The sequence below is a fragment of the Esox lucius genome, chromosome 25 (assembly GCF_011004845.1).
Source record: "Esox lucius isolate fEsoLuc1 chromosome 25, fEsoLuc1.pri, whole genome shotgun sequence".
Lineage (NCBI taxonomy): Eukaryota > Metazoa > Chordata > Actinopteri > Esociformes > Esocidae > Esox > Esox lucius.
The window spans coordinates 16,263,090-16,282,386 of record NC_047593.1 but is presented as its reverse complement, the minus strand read 5'-3'; the positions used below and the strand labels follow the sequence as shown (position 1 = coordinate 16,282,386).

General features: G+C 44.2%; 1 protein-coding gene across 4 annotated transcripts in view; it reads left to right on the top strand.

Moving 5' to 3' along the window:
* Window positions 1-19,297, top strand: part of glra3 (glycine receptor, alpha 3) — a 56,730-nt gene that overhangs the window by 24,862 nt on the left and 12,571 nt on the right. For 3 of the 4 annotated variants that reach the window (XR_003778094.2, XM_029118182.2, XM_034291084.1), the window contains exons 2-6: window positions 2,197-2,327; window positions 3,777-3,844; window positions 9,581-9,804; window positions 12,001-12,083; window positions 14,771-14,908. Coding sequence is in view for 3 of the 4 variants with exons in the window: in XM_029118182.2 (XP_028974015.1) it covers window positions 2,197-2,327; window positions 3,777-3,844; window positions 9,581-9,804; window positions 12,001-12,083; window positions 14,771-14,908 (644 nt within the window). In the remaining variant the exon portion in view is untranslated. Of the gene's footprint in view, window positions 1-1,289; window positions 1,799-2,196; window positions 2,328-3,776; window positions 3,845-9,580; window positions 9,805-12,000; window positions 12,084-14,770; window positions 14,909-19,297 lie in introns of those variants that run through there. The other variant, XM_029118183.2, reaches the window with a different exon arrangement.

Genomic DNA, 19,297 nt, shown 5'->3' with positions numbered 1-19,297 from the left:
TGAATGTCACTCAACCACCAGAGGATGACATCAAGTGACCTACAAAAAGACTGGCAAACAGCAGCTGGGGTGAAGTGCACGGCGAGGACGGTTCTAAACAGGCTCCTAGGGGCAGGGCTGAAGTCGTGCAAAGCTAGAAAAAAGCCCTTCATCAATGAGAAGCAAAGAAGAGCCAGGCTGAAGTTTGCAAAAGACCATAAGGATTGGACCGTAGAGGAATGAAGTAAGGTCATCTTCGCTGATGAGTAAAATGTTCAGCTTTGCTCAACATCTGGTTTTCTAATGGTTAGACGGAGACCTGGAGAGGCCTACAAGCCACAGTGTCTCGCATCCACTGTGACATTTGGTGGAGGATTGGTGATGATCTGGGTGTGCTTCAGCAAGGCTGGAATGGGGCAGATTTGTCTTTGTGAAGGACACATGAATCAAGCCATGTACAAGGTTATCCTGGAAGAATACCTGCTTCCTTCTGCTCTGACAATGTTCTCCCAACTCTGAGAATTGTTTTTTCCAGCAGGACAATGCTCCATGCCACACAACCAGGTCATTCAAGGTGTGTTATGGAGGACCACCAGATCAAGACTGTCATGGCCTGCCTAATCTCCAGACCTGATCACCATTGAAAACCTCTGGAATTTGATCAAGAGGAAGATGGATGGTCACAAGCCATCAAACAAAGCTGAGCTACTTGTAGTTTTGTGCCAGGAGTGGCATAAAGTCACCCAACAGCAATGTGACAGACTGGTGGAGAGCATGCCAAGACGCATGAAAGCTGTGATAAGAAAATCTGGGTTATTCCACCAAATATTGATTTCTGAACTCTTCCTAAGTTAAAACATTAGTATTTTGTTGTTGAAAAATGAATATGAATTAGTTTTCTTTGCATTATTTGAGGTCTGAAAACAATGCATATTTTTGGGTTATTTTGACCAAATAAATACTCTAAATGACAATATTTTTATTTGGAATTTGGAAATAATGTCAGTAGTTTATAGAATAAAACTGTCCATTTTACTCACACATACCCATGAATAGTAAAACCAGAGAAACTGATATGTTACAGTGGTCTCTTGATTTTGCATTGTGGCTTCAGTATTGAATTTTCTGACCGTGACAGACAGAGAGTGAGAGAGATGGAGAGAGAGACAGAGTGACAGAGATGGAGAGACAGGAGAAGGGAGGGGGAGAGGGGATGCCAGGCTTCTGTCATGTTTTTAGTAATCACCGGGCTAGTGGGACAGTACAGTAATGGCTTGCACTCTCTCAGTCTCTTACTCACTCTCCTCCTTGCGGGATTTCACTTCCACTGGCAACGCGGTCTGACAGCCGTATAGGAAATCCTACGCGATGGAGGTCCTTTGTGCTGGCACTGTGTTCCGTCAGGGAGGAGGGCGGTGTTGTCAGTTAATCACTGTTTATGCTTTGGTGGCGGTATTCTCGCTGTCACCGGTCTTTGTGTTTCAAAGCCAGCTTGTCTTTGCCACCCACCCCCCAGAGGCTTTTTTTTTTTTAGTTTTTAGTTGCTGATCTTTTCTCGTGTCTTCATCTGGGCAAAGCACCTGAACGTATTTGATCAGGTTCCCAGTCCTTCTCTCAGGGATCAGGGTTTAGCGACGGAGGCTACAGTGTTAAACAGCGGTTTCCTTCCAGTTTAATAGTGAACGAGCATGTGCTCCCCTGAGCCTCCCTCTGGATAATGAATAAGGACTTCTGGGATGCCATCTCAAATGGATTTTCAACCATTCGTTCATTGACGGCTATATATATTTCAGTGACGTTCAAATATTCAGCACCATGTGTAAGTCGTGCCACACTGAATCCCTGTTATATTCCGCAGTTTATTTTAAATAACCTAACAGACTGTGGGAGTGATGCCATTTTTGACTTTTTATGGAATTGATGCTGGGACGGTCTGGAGTGAGGAACTATAATTTACGAACACATTCGGTATAAGATGGTTAGATGCCTGGTCAGGCTGTCTGCCCCCCCCCCCCCCCCCTGCTCTGTATCTCCTCCCACCATGTGTCTCGGTCTCTTAAAATCTAAATTCATTTGTCTGGCTTCAGCTACTTCGGCCAGAAAGGAGAAGTCCTGAATATTCATTATGATGTCAGAACACGTTAGCGGCACTGCTACATTAATTAGTGACTGTCGCTGCACATTTTACTGAAGTCGCTCCTGTCTCTCTCATTTTAGTCTGGTGGCGTCTAAAGAGACGGAGAACCCCCGGGGCCGAGCGATACACCCCCCGTCACCCTCCGACTTTTTGGACAAACTCATGGGGAGAACCTCGGGCTACGATGCCAGAATCAGGCCCAACTTTAAAGGTAAAGTATGGGTCTATGGTCTGTTCTGAAGTAGAACACGTGAAACTGGCAGAGACAACAACATTTCAGGCCAAGCATTAAAGGGATACTGTGAGTTTCTGGCAATCAGGGCATTTTTCGATTCTCCCAGAAAAACTTTTGATGCATGCATAATGAAGGAAGTTGGACGTCGTTTTGCAAGCCAACGCTAAATTGCATGTGTGCAATGACTGGAAGTTTAAGGAGTGGTAGCATACTCAACTACTTTTAATTTATTTCACGGTGAATGTAGGCAGACAAATAAGCAAGGCAACCACAAGAACGGTGGTGAAATGGCAGATTTTCAACAGTATCCCTTTAAATGTAACTGTTGTTCTTTAACCAATAAGCAAGTCATTATCCTCAGCTCATCAACAGATTTGATAGCAGCACAGAACATTTACATTTTAACATATTCGCGTCAATTACATTTCGAAGTCATTTAGCAGACGCTCTCATCCAAAGCGACTGACAGCAGTAAGTGGCTACATTTTCATGTTTGTTTGCGCTGGGGCCCCCATGGGACTCAAACCCACAACCTTTGGTGTCTTCAGCGCCATACTCGGCCAACTGAGCTAATCAGGGACACAAAATACCCACAAAGTGATTTCCAGAGGGGGAAGAAAGCCCCTGTAACATTTCTAGAAACCCTTTCATTACGTGTTGCCAGTAGCAACCGACACCAGAATGCCAGTTGGATTCTAGCTGGAAAGAACAGCCGGTGTGAACTCCCCCGTTTGGCCAAGAGGTACCGGCAGTGAGTCATGTGTTTACGCTAGCGATAGCCAGACTTAGGACCCAGGGCTGATGGCCTCCAGCGCTGGCTCAGACCCCGATGGCAGAGGCCTGGCCCTGGGTTGGAGGCAACCGAGTAAGCCTGTCTATCTCTGGAGGTACAACACCCTGGCTCTTTGTCACATGTGCAGAAATACCAGTCAGGTAAGAATTGCCATGACTATTTAAAGAGTAGCTTCTTGAACAGGCCATATACAATTGCTTGCCTCCACACTATTCTGAACCGGTCCTAATTCTCACACACACACACACACACACACACACCCAGAACTTGGTGTCAATGAGGCGCAGGATTGTGGATCACCTGGGACCAATGGACTCACTTGAAAACCTACTGTTGCCCCTGAACAGCACAGCGGACATGTCATCGACTGTCCCGGGCCTGGTCCCGGGTAATATCACAAAACTCTGGAGGAAAAATTTAAAATGACCTGTACACTTCTGGACATTACTGCTGACAGAAGGTTTTTGCTGTTATTTTTGGGGGACATGTCCAGGATCAGTGTAGACAACACGGTGCAGTGACATCTGACACAACCAGGCTATACTGTATATATGTATAAACGCATGTCTATGCTATTATAGCCCCGGTTTAAGCTGTATCACATTCTCCTAATGCTAGTTTCCTCTCTCCAGGTCCGCCCGTGAACGTTTCATGCAACATATTCATCAACAGCTTTGGGTCCATAGCTGAGACCACCATGGTACGTATCTGTCCACACACGGCCTTCCCTCTCAAGTCCACGAGTAAGAAACGTCATTCCAAAGGAAAATCCACGAGGTGGACTAACGACATGATGATGGTCTCTCGCACATTAAAACGCACACATTCTGTGTCTCACACACTAACACACACACACACACTCTTCACGCACAGTGACTTAAATATACTTTCTCTATGTCGTTTTCATACACACAAATACAATGGTCATTTTGTCAAGGAGACCAGAAAAGGTGTTTCCAGGGCCTCGTGTCTCTCTGGCCTCTTCTCCCTCTTTCTCCTGGAGTGGATTCATGTGAAAAGCTGTTTCACTCCTCTCCCACCAAACAGATAAAATAAGCACCGTGAAGCTGTTAGCGAGGGTTGTTAATGGCAAGAGTCTGATAAACTTGCCCGCAAATGAGATATCCGTTGATAAAGTTATATTTACTACTTTAATATCATAACAAATGAGCCAGCACGTGGTGAAGCAATCACATTTAATAGATATTTGGTAAATATTCAGGGTCTCTCGTCAGTTACCTGAATATCCACCATAATTAACTTAACCTCACGGCAATTCATCTAGCTTTCACATGGAAAATATATTCCACACACTGGCCCTTTTAATGTTCGGATTATAGATTGAAGATGTTGATGGGTTTTGGATGGAAAATTAGTGAGAAAGGGGACTATAGATGCCCTAAAGCAAGGCTCTGAGAGACTGTTGGAAGGCACAGAGGAACAACAGCCAACACAGACCCAAACCCACAAATGCACATCCACAGACACAAACTTACACATCCACAAACAGGCAGACAAATAAGAGTTAGTTATTTAAAACTTGTGCAGCTCCCAGTCACAGATGATACTAAAGCCCATGTTTACTGGAGAGTGTTAGTGGCAGGTTGTGTATAATGTGAGAGACGATTAACGGAAAGCTGGGCATTTCTCGTCAATGCACAAGTTTGCGCTGTGAGAAAACAGTTTGGGTTATTTCAAAACATGCACATTGTATTGACAGATGTGTCAATGCATAATTGAAATTTGACTTTGAACTTCTTTATTTTACAATTCATTGTGGCGTGCTTGATTCCTGCATTTGTTATTTTAACATTTAGAGCCAAACACAAATGTATAATCGTGACAGATTTGGCCAGCAAATCCCAGTGCCATTTAGCCCAATTCCTTCATAGTAGAGTTGTCATTCCCTCACTTCATCCCTCCACATCTGTCCTTCTCTCTTCCTTCCCAGTCCCCATCTGCTCTGAATAAGTCATTGGTTCAGGGAGAAGGCACACACTCTGAAGTCATTAAGACAAGCAGGCCCTCCACACAGCGAGGACACACACGCACTCCACCGTGAGGGCTCCTGCCTCATAAATACTCAAACAGCAGGCGCCTCGCAAATCATTCAGCAATTACAGAACTACTTTAGGAAACACGGCACCAGCGGTGGTTGTAAAAGTATTGGACCTCTGTGTTACATAATCGATACGCCCTGATGGAGGTTGGTCGGTGAAGCCAGACATGAAGATGTGGGGGGTGATTTCAGAGACAAGTGGCCTTGAAGTGGTTGTTGTTCTCCGGGGTTTTGTTATGAGCCGATGTATGTGGAGGCTGGAAAAGCTTTTACTACAACCCATAACGACCGGCTCCTTGGCTTCCACTTGGTTGGACATTTCCCTCATTTTTTAAATGGATCCGAACGTGAGTAATAAGACATGGAATGATATATATGAACTTTTTCAAGGTGTAGAGAAGATACAAAGGACAATCTAGTCCTGATGACTTTAAAAAAGGTCAGTCCGAAGACAGACGATTTTAAAGAGGTTTGTATGAAGAGGGACAATATCCTGCAAAAGCATGTACAGGTGGGTGGGAGCAGAAGGTAAACATAACGAGATAATGGAGGGATTTCACAGTCCAGTGTGTCTGAAGTGGCAAGGGAACGTGTTCAGTCAACGTTGGGGAAGTTACAGCGACTGGGAAAGACTGGTGTGGGGACCTTCTCACTCACTCCTCTCTGTCGTGGCTTCTCCGTCAGTCACTGCTGGAGGATGGAGACCCTTCTTAAAGACGGCAACACTAATTTCACTCTTGCCGTCTGTCCCCACACATACACACAAACAGAAACAATTAGACACACACCAACACTCGCACAGACAGACACACAAACACACACACACACACAAACACACACACCGAGCCACCGAAGGATGGATCATAATCAGACAGTTGTGCAAACCAGGGGATGATAAAACACAGGACTGGAGCAAAGCAGAGTTGGAGACGGATAGAGGGAGGGAGAAACCAACCAGCAGAGAGACGAGAAGAATAGGGCAAGTGAGAGATGCACAAAGAGGTACATGAATAGAGCATCTGCTGATGTAAAAAGGGCTTTATAAATACATTTGATTGATTGATTGATTGATTGAAGAGAATGTGATGACTTTGGTGTGATTTCTCTTCTTTGACTTTCCCTCCACTTGGTGGGCAGCAAACATCTAAGTTCAGTTCAGAAGGTCCCACTGTGAGTGCCTGTTCTTTCTAGAAATTTACGGATGATTCGGCGTGTGAGCCAGCCGACCGTGTTCAGCCATTCTTCCAGCCTACACCGCGGAACGCCTGTTCCGGGCCAAACACATGTGCGGCAGTGATAAGTGGGGTTCCTTGTCAGGACACGTACAGTGGATATAAAAACTCTACACACCCCTGTTAAAATGCCAGGTTCTTGTGATGTAAAAGAATGAGACAAAGATAAATCATGTTAGAACTTTTTCCACCTTTAATGTGACCTATAATGTGAACAATTCAATTGAAAAACAAACTGAAATCTTGGAGTGGGAAAATGTAAAACTCACAATAACCTGGTTGCATAAGTGTGCACACCCTTAAACTAATACTTTGTTGAAGCACCTTTTGAATTTATTACAGCACTCCGTCTTTATGGGTAGGAGTCTATTAGCATGGCACATCTTGATGTGGCAATATTTGCACACTCTTCTTTGCAAAAGCGCTCCAAATCTGTCATTGTAAGGACATCTCCTGTGCACAGCCCTCTTCAGATCACCCCATAGATGTTCAATTGGATTCAGGTGTGGGCTCTGGCTGAGCCATTCCAAAACGTTAATCTTCTTCTGGTGAAGCCATGCTTTTGGGGAATTGAATGTGTGCTTTGGGTCGTTGTCGTGCTGAAAGGTCAACTTCCTCTTCATCTTCAGCTTTCTAACGCCTGAAGGCTTTATGCCAAAATTGCCTGGTATTTGGAACTGTTCATAATTCCCTCCACCCTGACTAAGGTCCCGGTTCCAGCTAAAGAAAAACAGCCCCAAAGCATGATGCTGCCACCACCATGCTTCACTGTGGATATGGTGTTATTTATTTGTTTTTTTTTGCCAAATATATCTTTTGGAACTATGACCAAAAAGTTCAACCTTGGTTTCAGACCATAACACATTTTCCCACATGCTTTTGGGCGACTTTATATTTGTTTTTGCAAACATCAACCGGGCTTGGATGTTTTTATTTGTAAGAAAAGGCTTCCGTCTTGCCACCCAACCCCATAGCCCATTCATATGAAGAATACGGGAGATTGTTGTCACATGTAGCACACAGCCAGTACTTGCCAGAAATTCCTGCAGTTCCTTTAATGTTGTTGTAGGCCTCTTGGAAGCCCCCCTGACCAGTTGTTTTCTTCTCGTCTTTTTATCAAAGGGACATCCAGTTCTTGGTAATTACTCTGTTGTGTCACATTTTCTCCACTTGATGATGACTGTCTTCACTATGTTCCATGGTATATCTGATGCTATGGAAATTCTTTTGTAACCTTCCCCTGACTGATATCTTTCAACAATGAGATCCAACAATGAAACTAAGAAAATGGCAGAAAAATCCTACTACAACAGCTGAACTTTATTTGTGATTAATCAGAGTCACTTTAAATGATGGCAGGTGTGTAATGACTTCTATTTAACATGAGTTTGAATGTGATTAGTTAATTCTAAACACAGCCACATCCCCACTTTTATGAGGGTGTGCAACCAGGTTATTGTAAGGTTTTTATTTTTCATTTTTCCCCCCTCAAAGATTTCAGTTTGTTTTTCAATTGAATTGTTCAAATTATAGGTCACATTTAAAAGTAGAAAACCTTCTGACATGATTTATTGTTGTCTCATTCTTTGACATCACAAAAACCTGTCATTTTAACAGGGGTGTGTAGACTTTTTATATCCCCTGTACATGAAAAGCCTCTCACAACGGCAACGCGAGCATGTAGGAAGCTACGGTTGACTGGGTTTACAGTCGAGTTAAGATCGAAGTGTGCGTGCATGTGTGTCATTGTCAACTGCAGGGTGACACTAATTACAGAGAGTGTTGAAGTGTTTCTGGTTTTTCTCTTGCCTCTACTGGTTTGCCATTGTTTATTAAAATGGCCAGCGAGAGTGGTTTAGCACACTACCACATAGCGGACAATAGTTATTTCTGGAGGAGCGCCACCAACAGAAAGGGACACAGTGTCAGTGTTCTGAGAGTTTACAATAGGACCTCAACAGATGTCCAGTCCAGGGGACTGAGTAGTGCCGAAACCTTTTGTCATGTTGCAGGTGGTTGTCACAGAGGAGCAGGTGGACCCGTGTGAGTTCGTCATTCCCTATTGATTGAGAGTTGATGTAGGTAGTGATTATAATGTGTTTGATAGAAGAGAGCTGCTGTCTTTCCTAGCAGCAGATACCTACAGATGGGACATGCAAATTGTTTCTCTTTCATTGCACTTAAGTGAAAAGACTCTTTGAATGTTCTTGAAAATTCTGTATTTGGTTATAATTTGCATTTAAGTATCGGCTTAAGATCAACAAGTGAGTTTTGCAACAGTTGGCCGTCGGACTGCGTGTGCACAACAGCTTGTTGAAGGAAGGCATCCGTGGCTCCTAGTACTGTTGGTTGATCCCAGAAGCATCAGAAACCCCCTATGCATCGGTACCCAGTCTCCCCAGAGTGTCCTCACCATATGGGGTGTTCATGGTCCGTCCCCCCCGTCCCCCCATCACATGGGGTTCATCTCCCTGCACGTGGACGGGTACCTCAGAGAGGGCAGGATTCGGCTCTGACTCTCCGGGTTCGCTGAAGGATCTCCGCCATATAGGGACTTCTTGTTCCCCCGCTGTCTGGTTGTTTCCCGTCAGAGAGCAGAGACAGACCCCCAGGACCCTACGCTGACATCTGGGGTGATGTGAGGAGTGTGTGTGGGGGGGCGGGGGCGAGGGGGGGGGGGGGGGTTGTACCGTTATGTTGACAACAGCGTGCCCTACTCTGGAAGCCCCACACTTTATTGCCAATTAGATTTGATTAGATTCAAATTTATTGTCATTGAAGAAGTACAGCACAACGAAATGCATCTAACCGGTAGTGCAAATAGAAGACAGCAGAAAATGTATAAGTATTAAGTATTTACAAGTAGTAAGTATAATGTATGGTACAAGTGGGGTGTGTAGATGTGCAATAAAGGCAAATGCAAGTACAAATGGCAATTCTAAATGCGCAATTAAGGTGCATGTGCAACTGACATGCAGGGACTGGCCACCCCTCAGAGTCTGGTTCCTCTCTAGGTTTCTTCCTATGTTTTGACCCTGCCAGGGAGTTTTTCCTAGCCACTGTGCATTAGCTCTTGTTGCTTAAATTTGATTGATTGATTGAATGACGTCTCCTCTCTGCCTCCCTCCCTCTGTCCACTCACCAGGACTACAGGGTGAACATCTTCCTTCGACAGAAGTGGAACGACCCGAGGCTGGCGTACACGGAGTACCCGGACGGCTCTCTGGACCTGGACCCCTCCATGTTGGACTCCATCTGGAAGCCCGACTTGTTCTTCGCCAACGAGAAAGGGGCCCACTTCCACGAGGTCACCACGGACAACAAGCTCCTGAGAATATTTAAGAATGGCAACGTTCTGTATTCTATACGGTGATTGTGTAGCTTAACCATTTACATATTACATTACCAACCCTTAACAAACATTATAATTACAACCCTAACCAAACGTTATAATTACAACCCCAACCAAACATTATACACTACTCAAAATAATGAAGGGAACACTTAAATCACACATCGGGTCTCGATGGACAAAATATATTAAAGATCAAAATCTTTACTGAATAAAATGACAACGGTCAGCGGAAACCAAAATCACCGACCGATTGAGGGCTGGATTCAAACTCACACCGAAAATCTAAGTAAACAATTGAAATCATAGGCTGTTCCAACTCATAATGTGACTCATTAGCGTGTATGGCCCCGCGGGCCTGTATGCACTCCTGACAACGTCTGGGCATGCTCCACCCAGACCTGGATCAGGGCATCAGTGAGCTCCTGGAGAGTCTGTGGTGCTACTTGGTGGTGGGATTTAATCCGGGAACATAACAGCAGTCAGCAGAAACCATTGGCTAGCACGTGGATTTCTCTGTGACCCTCCAAGTATGTACCACCCCATACCATCACAGATCCACCGCCAAACCACTTATTCTGGATGATGTCACAAGCAGCATAACATTCACCACAGTGTCTCCAGACATTTTCTCTCATCTGTGAAGAGAATGGGCGCCAATGGTGGACCTGCCAATTCTGGTGTTCTCTGGGGAATGCCAGTTGAGCTGCACTGGGCTGGGCTGTGAGCACAGGTCCCCCTAGAGGACGTCAGGCCCTCAAGCCACCCTCATGGAGTCAGTTTCTGACGGTTTAGTCAGAAACATATACACCAGTAGCCCACTGGAGGTCATTTTGTAGGGCTCTGGCAGTGCTCCTCCTTTTCCTCCTCACACAAAGGAGCAGATACCGGTCCTGCTGCTGGGTTAATGCCCTTCATTATAATGTAAACTATTACAAACAGTAAAATTCCAAACCCCAATCGAACAGAACTTCCTCTGATATTTTGTCAACTTCGCTTGGCCTCAGAAACAGTCTTAAACACCACCCCTCCCGCTGCGCCCAGTTGTTTTTTCTTCAACTTCACAGTAAACTACTTTGTAGACAGAAGCACTACTTGCTACAGCTGTGATAAGGGGTTTTCTGACCTAGATATCACAAGATGAATGTGTTCATTATAAGTCACACCGGATAAAAGCGCCCGCTAAGTGACTGAAATGTCAATGTAATAATGTACACACCAATCAAGCCCCTGCCAAAACACATGACTGATCACATAATCAGCCTGTAGGCCAGTCTAATAGCCCATAACTCACAGTGCATCTCATCCCAACGCTAATGTTCGGTCCACCTCTGGCAAACGCTGTTTTGCCGCCAGTCAGTCCGGTACACTTCTCGTCTTTTGCCGCCGTTAACTTAATGGTTTGGTAAATCTCAAGGCGGGCCGCGGGAGTCGACCGTGCGGTAAAGTCACGGCGCCACGTGGTTGCAGGCCATAGAAAAGCCCTGATAGAAGGCTGAGGGAATAAGACACGACAGCAGAGGGGCGCACTGGCATCTGCCAGCAGCATGCAGGGGGGTGGATGTAATTAAAACATGTCTAAACCATTGGCTAGCACGTGGATTTCTCTGTGACCCTCCAAGTATGTACCACCCCATACCATCACAGATCCACCGCCAAACCACTTATTCTGGTTTGGCGGTTGCTTGTTCCCACTCTCTTGTTGCTTGTTCCCACTTTCTCGCTCTCTCTCTTTATGTTATACTCTGTTTCCATTATTTTCCTGTTCCATCATCGCTCCTTCTTTCCTTTTCTTCTCTTTCTTTGATTCCTCTTTCCATTCCTCGGTCTTCTCTGTCCTGCTCACCTCCCACTCATCGCCCCATCGAACCCGCGGCCTCCTGTTGTTTCAGTCCTCTTTGGTGTTTCACCGCGCTTCTGTCTCAACACCGAGACAAATGCTGGCGGATCTGTCCAGGCATGAAACAGACGTGCGGTTAGGTTAGCCGACCGTCTGCCGACACTCAATGTAATGTTGCTTTACAACCTCAAAATGCAGTAAAAACACACATTCAAATCACAAGTGAGAAATCCGACAACAACGATGAAATATTCAATGGAATTGCGAAGGACAGGGTGTTGCCCATTCCAAGTAGGCTCTTACATCGGTTTTATCGTTGCCTTATATACTGAACTAAACAGTTTTTTTTGTTTAATTTGTTTCCGTTTTCCAGATTGACGTTAACCCTTTCCTGTCCGATGGACCTGAAGAACTTCCCTATGGACGTGCAGACATGTATCATGCAGCTGGAGAGCTGTGAGTACGGTACCATGATATAACTGTAATAATACTGTCCTTTTTACTGTTTTATTGATACACTGTTATTAATACACTCCAGTATTAATTTCTTCACATTGATGTGATTAGTGTTATGTTTTGGCGTGTTTGGGAACTGCGTGCAGCTCTTTGTTCAAGGTTTCCCTTGGAATGTTTTTTAATCTTTGTTAAACTAACCTGGAAAAATAAAGGTTAAATCAAGCAGGGAAAAAAAATAGAAAAGTAATCTATTGTGAACATTAGAGCTCAAATGAGTAAGCCTGTTACATAAGATATTTTTCGTTGGATGGACAGGAGGGGGCTGTTTGTAGTCGGGTCACCTATAAAATATGACAATGGCGACCCATGCATTGCAGAGAGCGTGGTCATGTCTTGACCTGGGAAGGATAATCCTAGCTTGTCATGCCAGCGTGGGTGGAAAGTCCTCTATTCACCCCGTGACCCACACACACACACACACACACCCCACTCACCTGATTATCCAGACCGGACCGCGTCTGAGGCCGGTGGATATTTTCTATGAAGGCTAACGCGCCTGAACGTTCCAGAATGCTTGTTAGTGGAGAGCGGAGAATTCCGCCATTTCAAAAGTCTCCGATGAGGTCAGACCCGCGCGATCATATCAGACGCCAGCTGAACAGTTTCCTATCCGACGCACGCGGCCCATTCTCAAAGGGCTACATTCACCCCCTGTCCTTGATGCGGCATCACATCAGTATCATGCATACAGACACAAATCCATATGTACGCACAGCCTGCGTGTAATATCACCACCTGATCTTAATCACATTCGACCCGTGGCACTTGCCGTTAGCCTCGAGTGGATTCCAAGTACCGATCGCTCTCTCCGCCAAGATCATCTTCAACTCACAAGTACGCAGGAGCTGCACGCGACAGGACTGTCCGTGTGGACCACCTATCACTGCGCGTTCCGTTCAGCCTCCCGGCAAGCCCCGCCCCCATTAGCTGTGCCCGCACGGAGCGAAGGGGCGTCCTCTTGCACCCCGGTAAAACATCCGTGCACTCTGGGACGGCGGGGTGCCGGGTGGCTCGTCCGCTGCCCACCGTAAGTTTGTGGCAAATTGGCAAAGTGCTCACATTTGCACAGGGGCCCCCGAGTGTGTCGAATGTGGTAATAATTCATGAGACCCCCCCCCCCTCACCGTGCTGTGTGGTACTGGTAGCGGCAGCTGCTTTTTGCTGCGACTTCTCTCTCTCCCCGTTTCAGGGAGTTCGTCCCCCGGCATCACTCTGTAACTCCCCCTATCTCTCTCTCTCTTTCTTTTCTCCATGTCAGCAGGCAAATCGCAGGGCAACACTGCTCCAGGAAAGCGTTTATTCAGAAAGTAACACCGCGTAGGCATTTAGGCGCGGGAAAGGGTGTCACAGGCATCGGCGTTCATGTGAATGATTTCATGAGAGGCGCACTGGCCTCGCCTGACTACTCCTACCGTTGTCTTCTACCGCCGCTACCGTTCGCCACGTATTTCAGTCTGGAGACTCCTTACCTGGCAGTCTAAATGAGGCATGTTGCTGTCACCAGCTATTTGATCATCTCTGCCTGGTCCCAGTGTCCAATAACATATGTTCGACATGTTGCTTTTACCGTGTGTTCTGGTTCTGGCTCAACCTCATCGAGCCACTCGGATCAAGACGTCCTGTGCATAAATAGTTCATGTCTGCAGACATGGTGTAGCCTTTGGTAGCCAGACTAGGACTGGTGGCTGAGTGTATTCATGGGTTAACCAGTCCAGCGCTCAGTGGGGGAGGCTCCCAGGCTGTTTACTTCCATCTCTGTGGGTTAGCCTACAGACGGTTGAGACTTATAGTGGCGTTCTGCCGGAGGAAAGTGCGCGGCGAGTGCGAAGTGAATCCAGGCCCGCCGGCTGCTTGGAAACCCTCCCTAATGTCTTCCTTCACTCCCTCATGTACAAATGAAATGTGTTCACGCAGGGAAGGTCAGAGAGTTTATTCATCTGTATTAATAGTAACGATCATTCTTTATGACCCGTGTCGCCTCATCTCCGCAGTTCTTCCCCCAATATCCTCCCCATCCTCCGCCCCCCCCCTCGTTTCCCTCCCCCTTTACTCCCTTGCCTCCTCGCCCCCTCCCCAACATGTAAACAGAAGTACAAAATGGATACAGATACAAAATAAATAATTAAATGGAGCGGACATCATTAATTTAACTGATAGTCATTTTTGACCACATCAAATTTTCGGGTGCATTTACAGCATGGCCGATGGTTGGTGCCGTAATGTTTAACCCTACCATTCCCAGAGACACCAGAACACCCATTCAACTGATCGCTTTGGCCTAATATTTGGCCTCACATTAAGGTGTTTTATTCAATTATCTTTTCAGGTCAACCAGCGTTACAAGTAGATCACAGAGCAATATCACATACTTTTGCATACATTATTTTTTATTGACATTCAACTAAGGATAAATCAAACTGAAAGTCAGTATGAAATGAAGGGGGAACTAGAAATATTTACCTGTTTGGAGTTTCTGACAGCAATAGTAAAAACAAAACATATTAATAAGTGTATTTATTTATTATAACATGTATTTATGAGATTTTCTTTTACGTCAGCACTGTTTTTACACTCACCTGACCTAGGCTGTATTATCTGATGCATGTCCCGCCTCTCTTCTCTTCCAGTTGGCTACACAATGAATGACCTGATATTTGAGTGGCAGGAGAATGGACCAGTCCAGGTAGCCGATGGGTTGACACTGCCCCAGTTTATAATGAAGGACGAGACAGATCTGAGATATTGCACCAAGCACTACAATACAGGTAAGAGACAATGAGTCTTTCAGATCAACCATCTTGCAATAGGTCTATGCAAAATCACTGCTCCACAAATCTTCCATCCTAAAATGGAGTACAACTCATTATGCGACCAAGTTTAGCAAATGTGCAGAACGCTGAATACCACCTAGAATGTGTCAGAGGCAGTCACAGTTAGATGTGAAACATGAGACCTTGGTATTTTCATGTGAAATAATGAACACTAAGAACGCTCCTGCTTCTGAGATCCATGAGTCATTCAAAGAAAACAGGAAGAACAATCGAGATTTAATGAGATGACTAGAATGCCTTCTTCACACTGTGACTAAACCACCAGCGTGTGACGGACAAAACATTTTATGGCCTTAACCAGCCTCATGGACGTGTGCCTCTAGCCCACTAGAAATAGACACAGTTTGTTCTGACAATGTTTAGTATTTTCCTGTCTCTTTTTTTCTTTCTTAGTGGCTTATAATGGTTAGGTTAAGGAAAGAAAGCTGACTTTTTAGATAGGCACAGAAAAAAACAGGTCTGGATATATAGAGAGGGGAACAGGCCTGGATATAGAGAGAGAAGAACAGATATGGAGAGGAACAGGCCAAAAACAGAGAGTGGAACAGGTCTGTATAGAGAGAGAGAGAGAGAGAGAGAGAGAGAGTGAGAGGGGCGCGTTAGAGTTGTCATCCTCCTTATCGTATGATAATTGAAAATGCTTGTTTTCTCTGTTTTGCTGGTGTCAATTATGTATGGAGCCCAGGAAACAAGCAGCACAGTACCAGTCTAAGCTTCTGTGGTGGTAAAATGTGTAATGTGTTAGGATGGGTGTAATGGTCATCGCTCAATAAAAACTGTCCTGGCGGCTGACTCTGTGAAAGGAGATTTCTGTTTTAGTTACTTTATAGCTTCCCTCGGCCATTGCGGGCAATTTTAGTTATAAGAAGAGCGACATGCATAAATGAATATATTTTGGATATGGCTGCAAAGTAGATTCCAGATATCCCCCCTTGTGTACTGCATCACTCCATGATACCAATTTTAACGTGCAATCTCGGGCAAATTGCTACACCACCGACCGCTAAAATAGAAAAAAGTATTTGGAAAGGCCAAGACCTCATTTAAATATCTTAAAATAAAAAATAGTAATCATTAAGCTATGTTTTATGGAGCCGTCTCATATGAATGGAGAAGGGCAGAACACGTGTCTAATCAGGCTGCTATTTTTAGAACCTGACAACTGTCTCCTGTCTCCTCCTGAGTTGAGGGAGAGAAGAGAGTGGGAGAGATGTCACATGAGACAGAGTCCTGTTCTGGTGGAGACGGTGGGAGGAGGGCCAGAAGGCGTCGCGTAGTACTCCATATTTTTCCACTGTTTGTTTTCATGACATAATCTGGCAGAAAAAAAATTGGAAATGTACACCACGCACGTTAAACGGCGTGTGTCTCAATGTTTCGCCACGTCCCCAGAGACTTTATTTGGAAATAAAGCGCTGCTCTTTGTCCAGTCCGCCCACGCTTTTAAAGGAGAGAGGACGGGCTTCCCAAAGATTTACACGTTTACTGGCGGCATACGAATTCACAGTGGAGATCTGAAGGTTTTGGTCTGCTGGATCTCGACACAGCTGAGAGCCATTCCTCCCAATTTGCAGCCATTTTGGAACACCTGGTATAGTCAGTACTGGACATTTTGACCCGAAATTGTGCACAGGACACTATGACCTGAAGGGGTCTAGGGTATCAGCTTTGTTTCATCCTTCTACAAACTCCAGGACGGTCGGATAAGGGAATCCAGTTTGCGGTTGGCTGCCTAGCTTTGGGGCCTTGTCACGAACCTGCAAAAGTCTTGTTTCAGTCTTGGGCGTGCACACTGTTGCTCAGTTGTTAAACATAGAAGCGTTTCCCCATGGATGGAAAAACCTACAAGCCACACCTAGACTACATACACACTGTGTTGCGGAACTCCTATTATACTTGTTTTTATCCTTTATCGGGGACTATTTGGTGATGATTTCCTACCATGTTGCTGTATTAGGTTTTGTTGGATCTTGTATTTACATCCGGCACACTAGGTGGCAGCAGGACACTGTTGCGGTTGGTGTAGTCTGCAAAGAAAACAAACAAGAAAGAAGTTAATGTCCTTGAGAAGAGTGTATGATCAACACCAGATCACACTCAACAACAAAAAATGTATGGCCAGTTTTAACTCGCTTAGTGTTTGTCCAGTAGGATTCTCTAGTAAGATTCTTCTGAGGCTTTCACCTCCTTTCTGTCAGAGACAGATACATTTAATGTCACCGCAGAAAATACTGCAGTAATGTCGGTAAAAAGACCACAGTAAAGACTACAGCAATATCTGCAAAAACACTGCAGCACAGTGCTTCAGAGTTCTCTTTAGTCAGTCTTGTAGTGAAAACATTACAAATATTAAAATACTATAAACTACTTAGTTCAAATGCTTAATATGTTGCAGTCTTGTTGCTAGCCATGCATTTCACTCATGACTGAACAATAAATACTTGTGATATACATTCATTGTTAGCTAGGGTGAAGTGCCAGCTCATATTTTCATTAGTATACCACAGTATTCTAGCAGAATGTATTGACAATAGCTGTCACTGTTGTGATGAAGAAGCACTTTATTACTTAACTGATGAGTTCCTGAAATCCTGTTTGGAAGTTCACGTAAGCAAAAATGTTATTGGGTAAGGGAATGTTAGATTGGCCTTTTATTTTTAAAGTGACCTCATTTGAAAATGTGTATTACAAATTTGCAAGAAAAAAACAATTGTATACTAATCTGTACTCCCATGGGAATACTGTCAGTACTGTAGTGCAGCATATACAGTACATTTATACCACAGTATTTAGAGCATAGTTTACCTCGGTATTTAGAACATAATTTACCTTGGAATTTAGCATATAGTATATTACAGTTTTTGAGGTTCAGTATACCACAGAATTTGGAGCATAGTAAACCACTGTATTTGGAGCATAATAAACCACAGTATTTGGAGCATAGTATACCACAGTATTTGGAGCATAGTATACCACAGTATTTGGATCATAAGTATACCACAGTATTTGGATCATAAGTATACCACAGTATTTGGATCATAAGTATACCACAGTATTTGGATCATAAGTATACCACAGTATTTGGATCATAAGTATACCACAGTATTTGGTCTTATGGGGAAATTTGCAGGGTTAAGCGCTGGGTGTTTTCGAGCTCTTTTTACTGATTTACTCTGTCCTGTTACTTACGGAGAGGAGAAACATTTACGTAGAGGCTTAGTAGGAGCACACGTCGTCAGGTTTCACAGATTACGGCTAAAGCCATAAGTGAAATATAGCAGGAGTGGCACTTTGGTTCAGGTATGTCACATTTTAACGGGACTTCATCCAACACCTATGACAAACACCCCTCAAAGGAAGTAGAACGGTAATAAGTAGGATGATAACATACCTCAGAAACCTTTCACAGACTTTTAAGGGTGGTAGACTGTAACCAGGCTAAATGTATGTGTGAACAAATGTGCTGGCCGTGTCATATCGAATCGTTTTTGCCACGAGCATCATGAAGAGAAGGTGTGGGCTAACAGTGAAACGCTTGCTTGCAGGAGAGTCTCCAACAATGCAGTGTTAAAAAGTGAAGAGAGAGAGCAATTGACAATGATCAAGTTTTAAAGTTTGTCAAATGTGCCTAATAACACAGCGTCATCCTGCCCAATTCCTTGTGACATGGCACCCGACAACTACATAGTGAGAATTAAGGAAAAATGTATAAAGCAAAAATATATCAAATTTTTATATACATTACACTTTACACTAGAAGCAGTTTAAAACGAGTACTGTAAACTAGCAGCAATATTGGTAGTAGTATTGAACATTATAGATATGGCAAGTATGGCATCTAAATACAAAAAGTAGAAACACATTTTAACACGAATAACATAACCCAACAGTGAATGTCTGTATGTGTGGCTCATTAGTTATGTATAACAGGGTCTTGGCAAAATCTTTTACAACGGGTATATTTGCACTTTACAGTGCTGCATCCTGGTCTAGACCCTGATTTACAAAACAACATATTTAGTGAAACAAAGATCACTAGTGATTCTAAAATCTTTGTTAGACAAGATCATTTAGAATTTTTTGGTAATTATCCAAGTTGGCAGTCTCGACCCATATTGAGTGGTAGAAGAGTTCCATACAACTCCATACAACAAATAATTTTCCGTCATTTTCTGATATATCCTGCAACATTTCCCCAGCTGTGGTTAGTCCCATCCCTCAGTGGGTAGTTGGAGATTAGGTCAAATACATATGAAATAAAATACTAAAAACGTTACCTTAAATCGTTGACTTGTAGATAAAACACTTGAAAGAATAAATAAA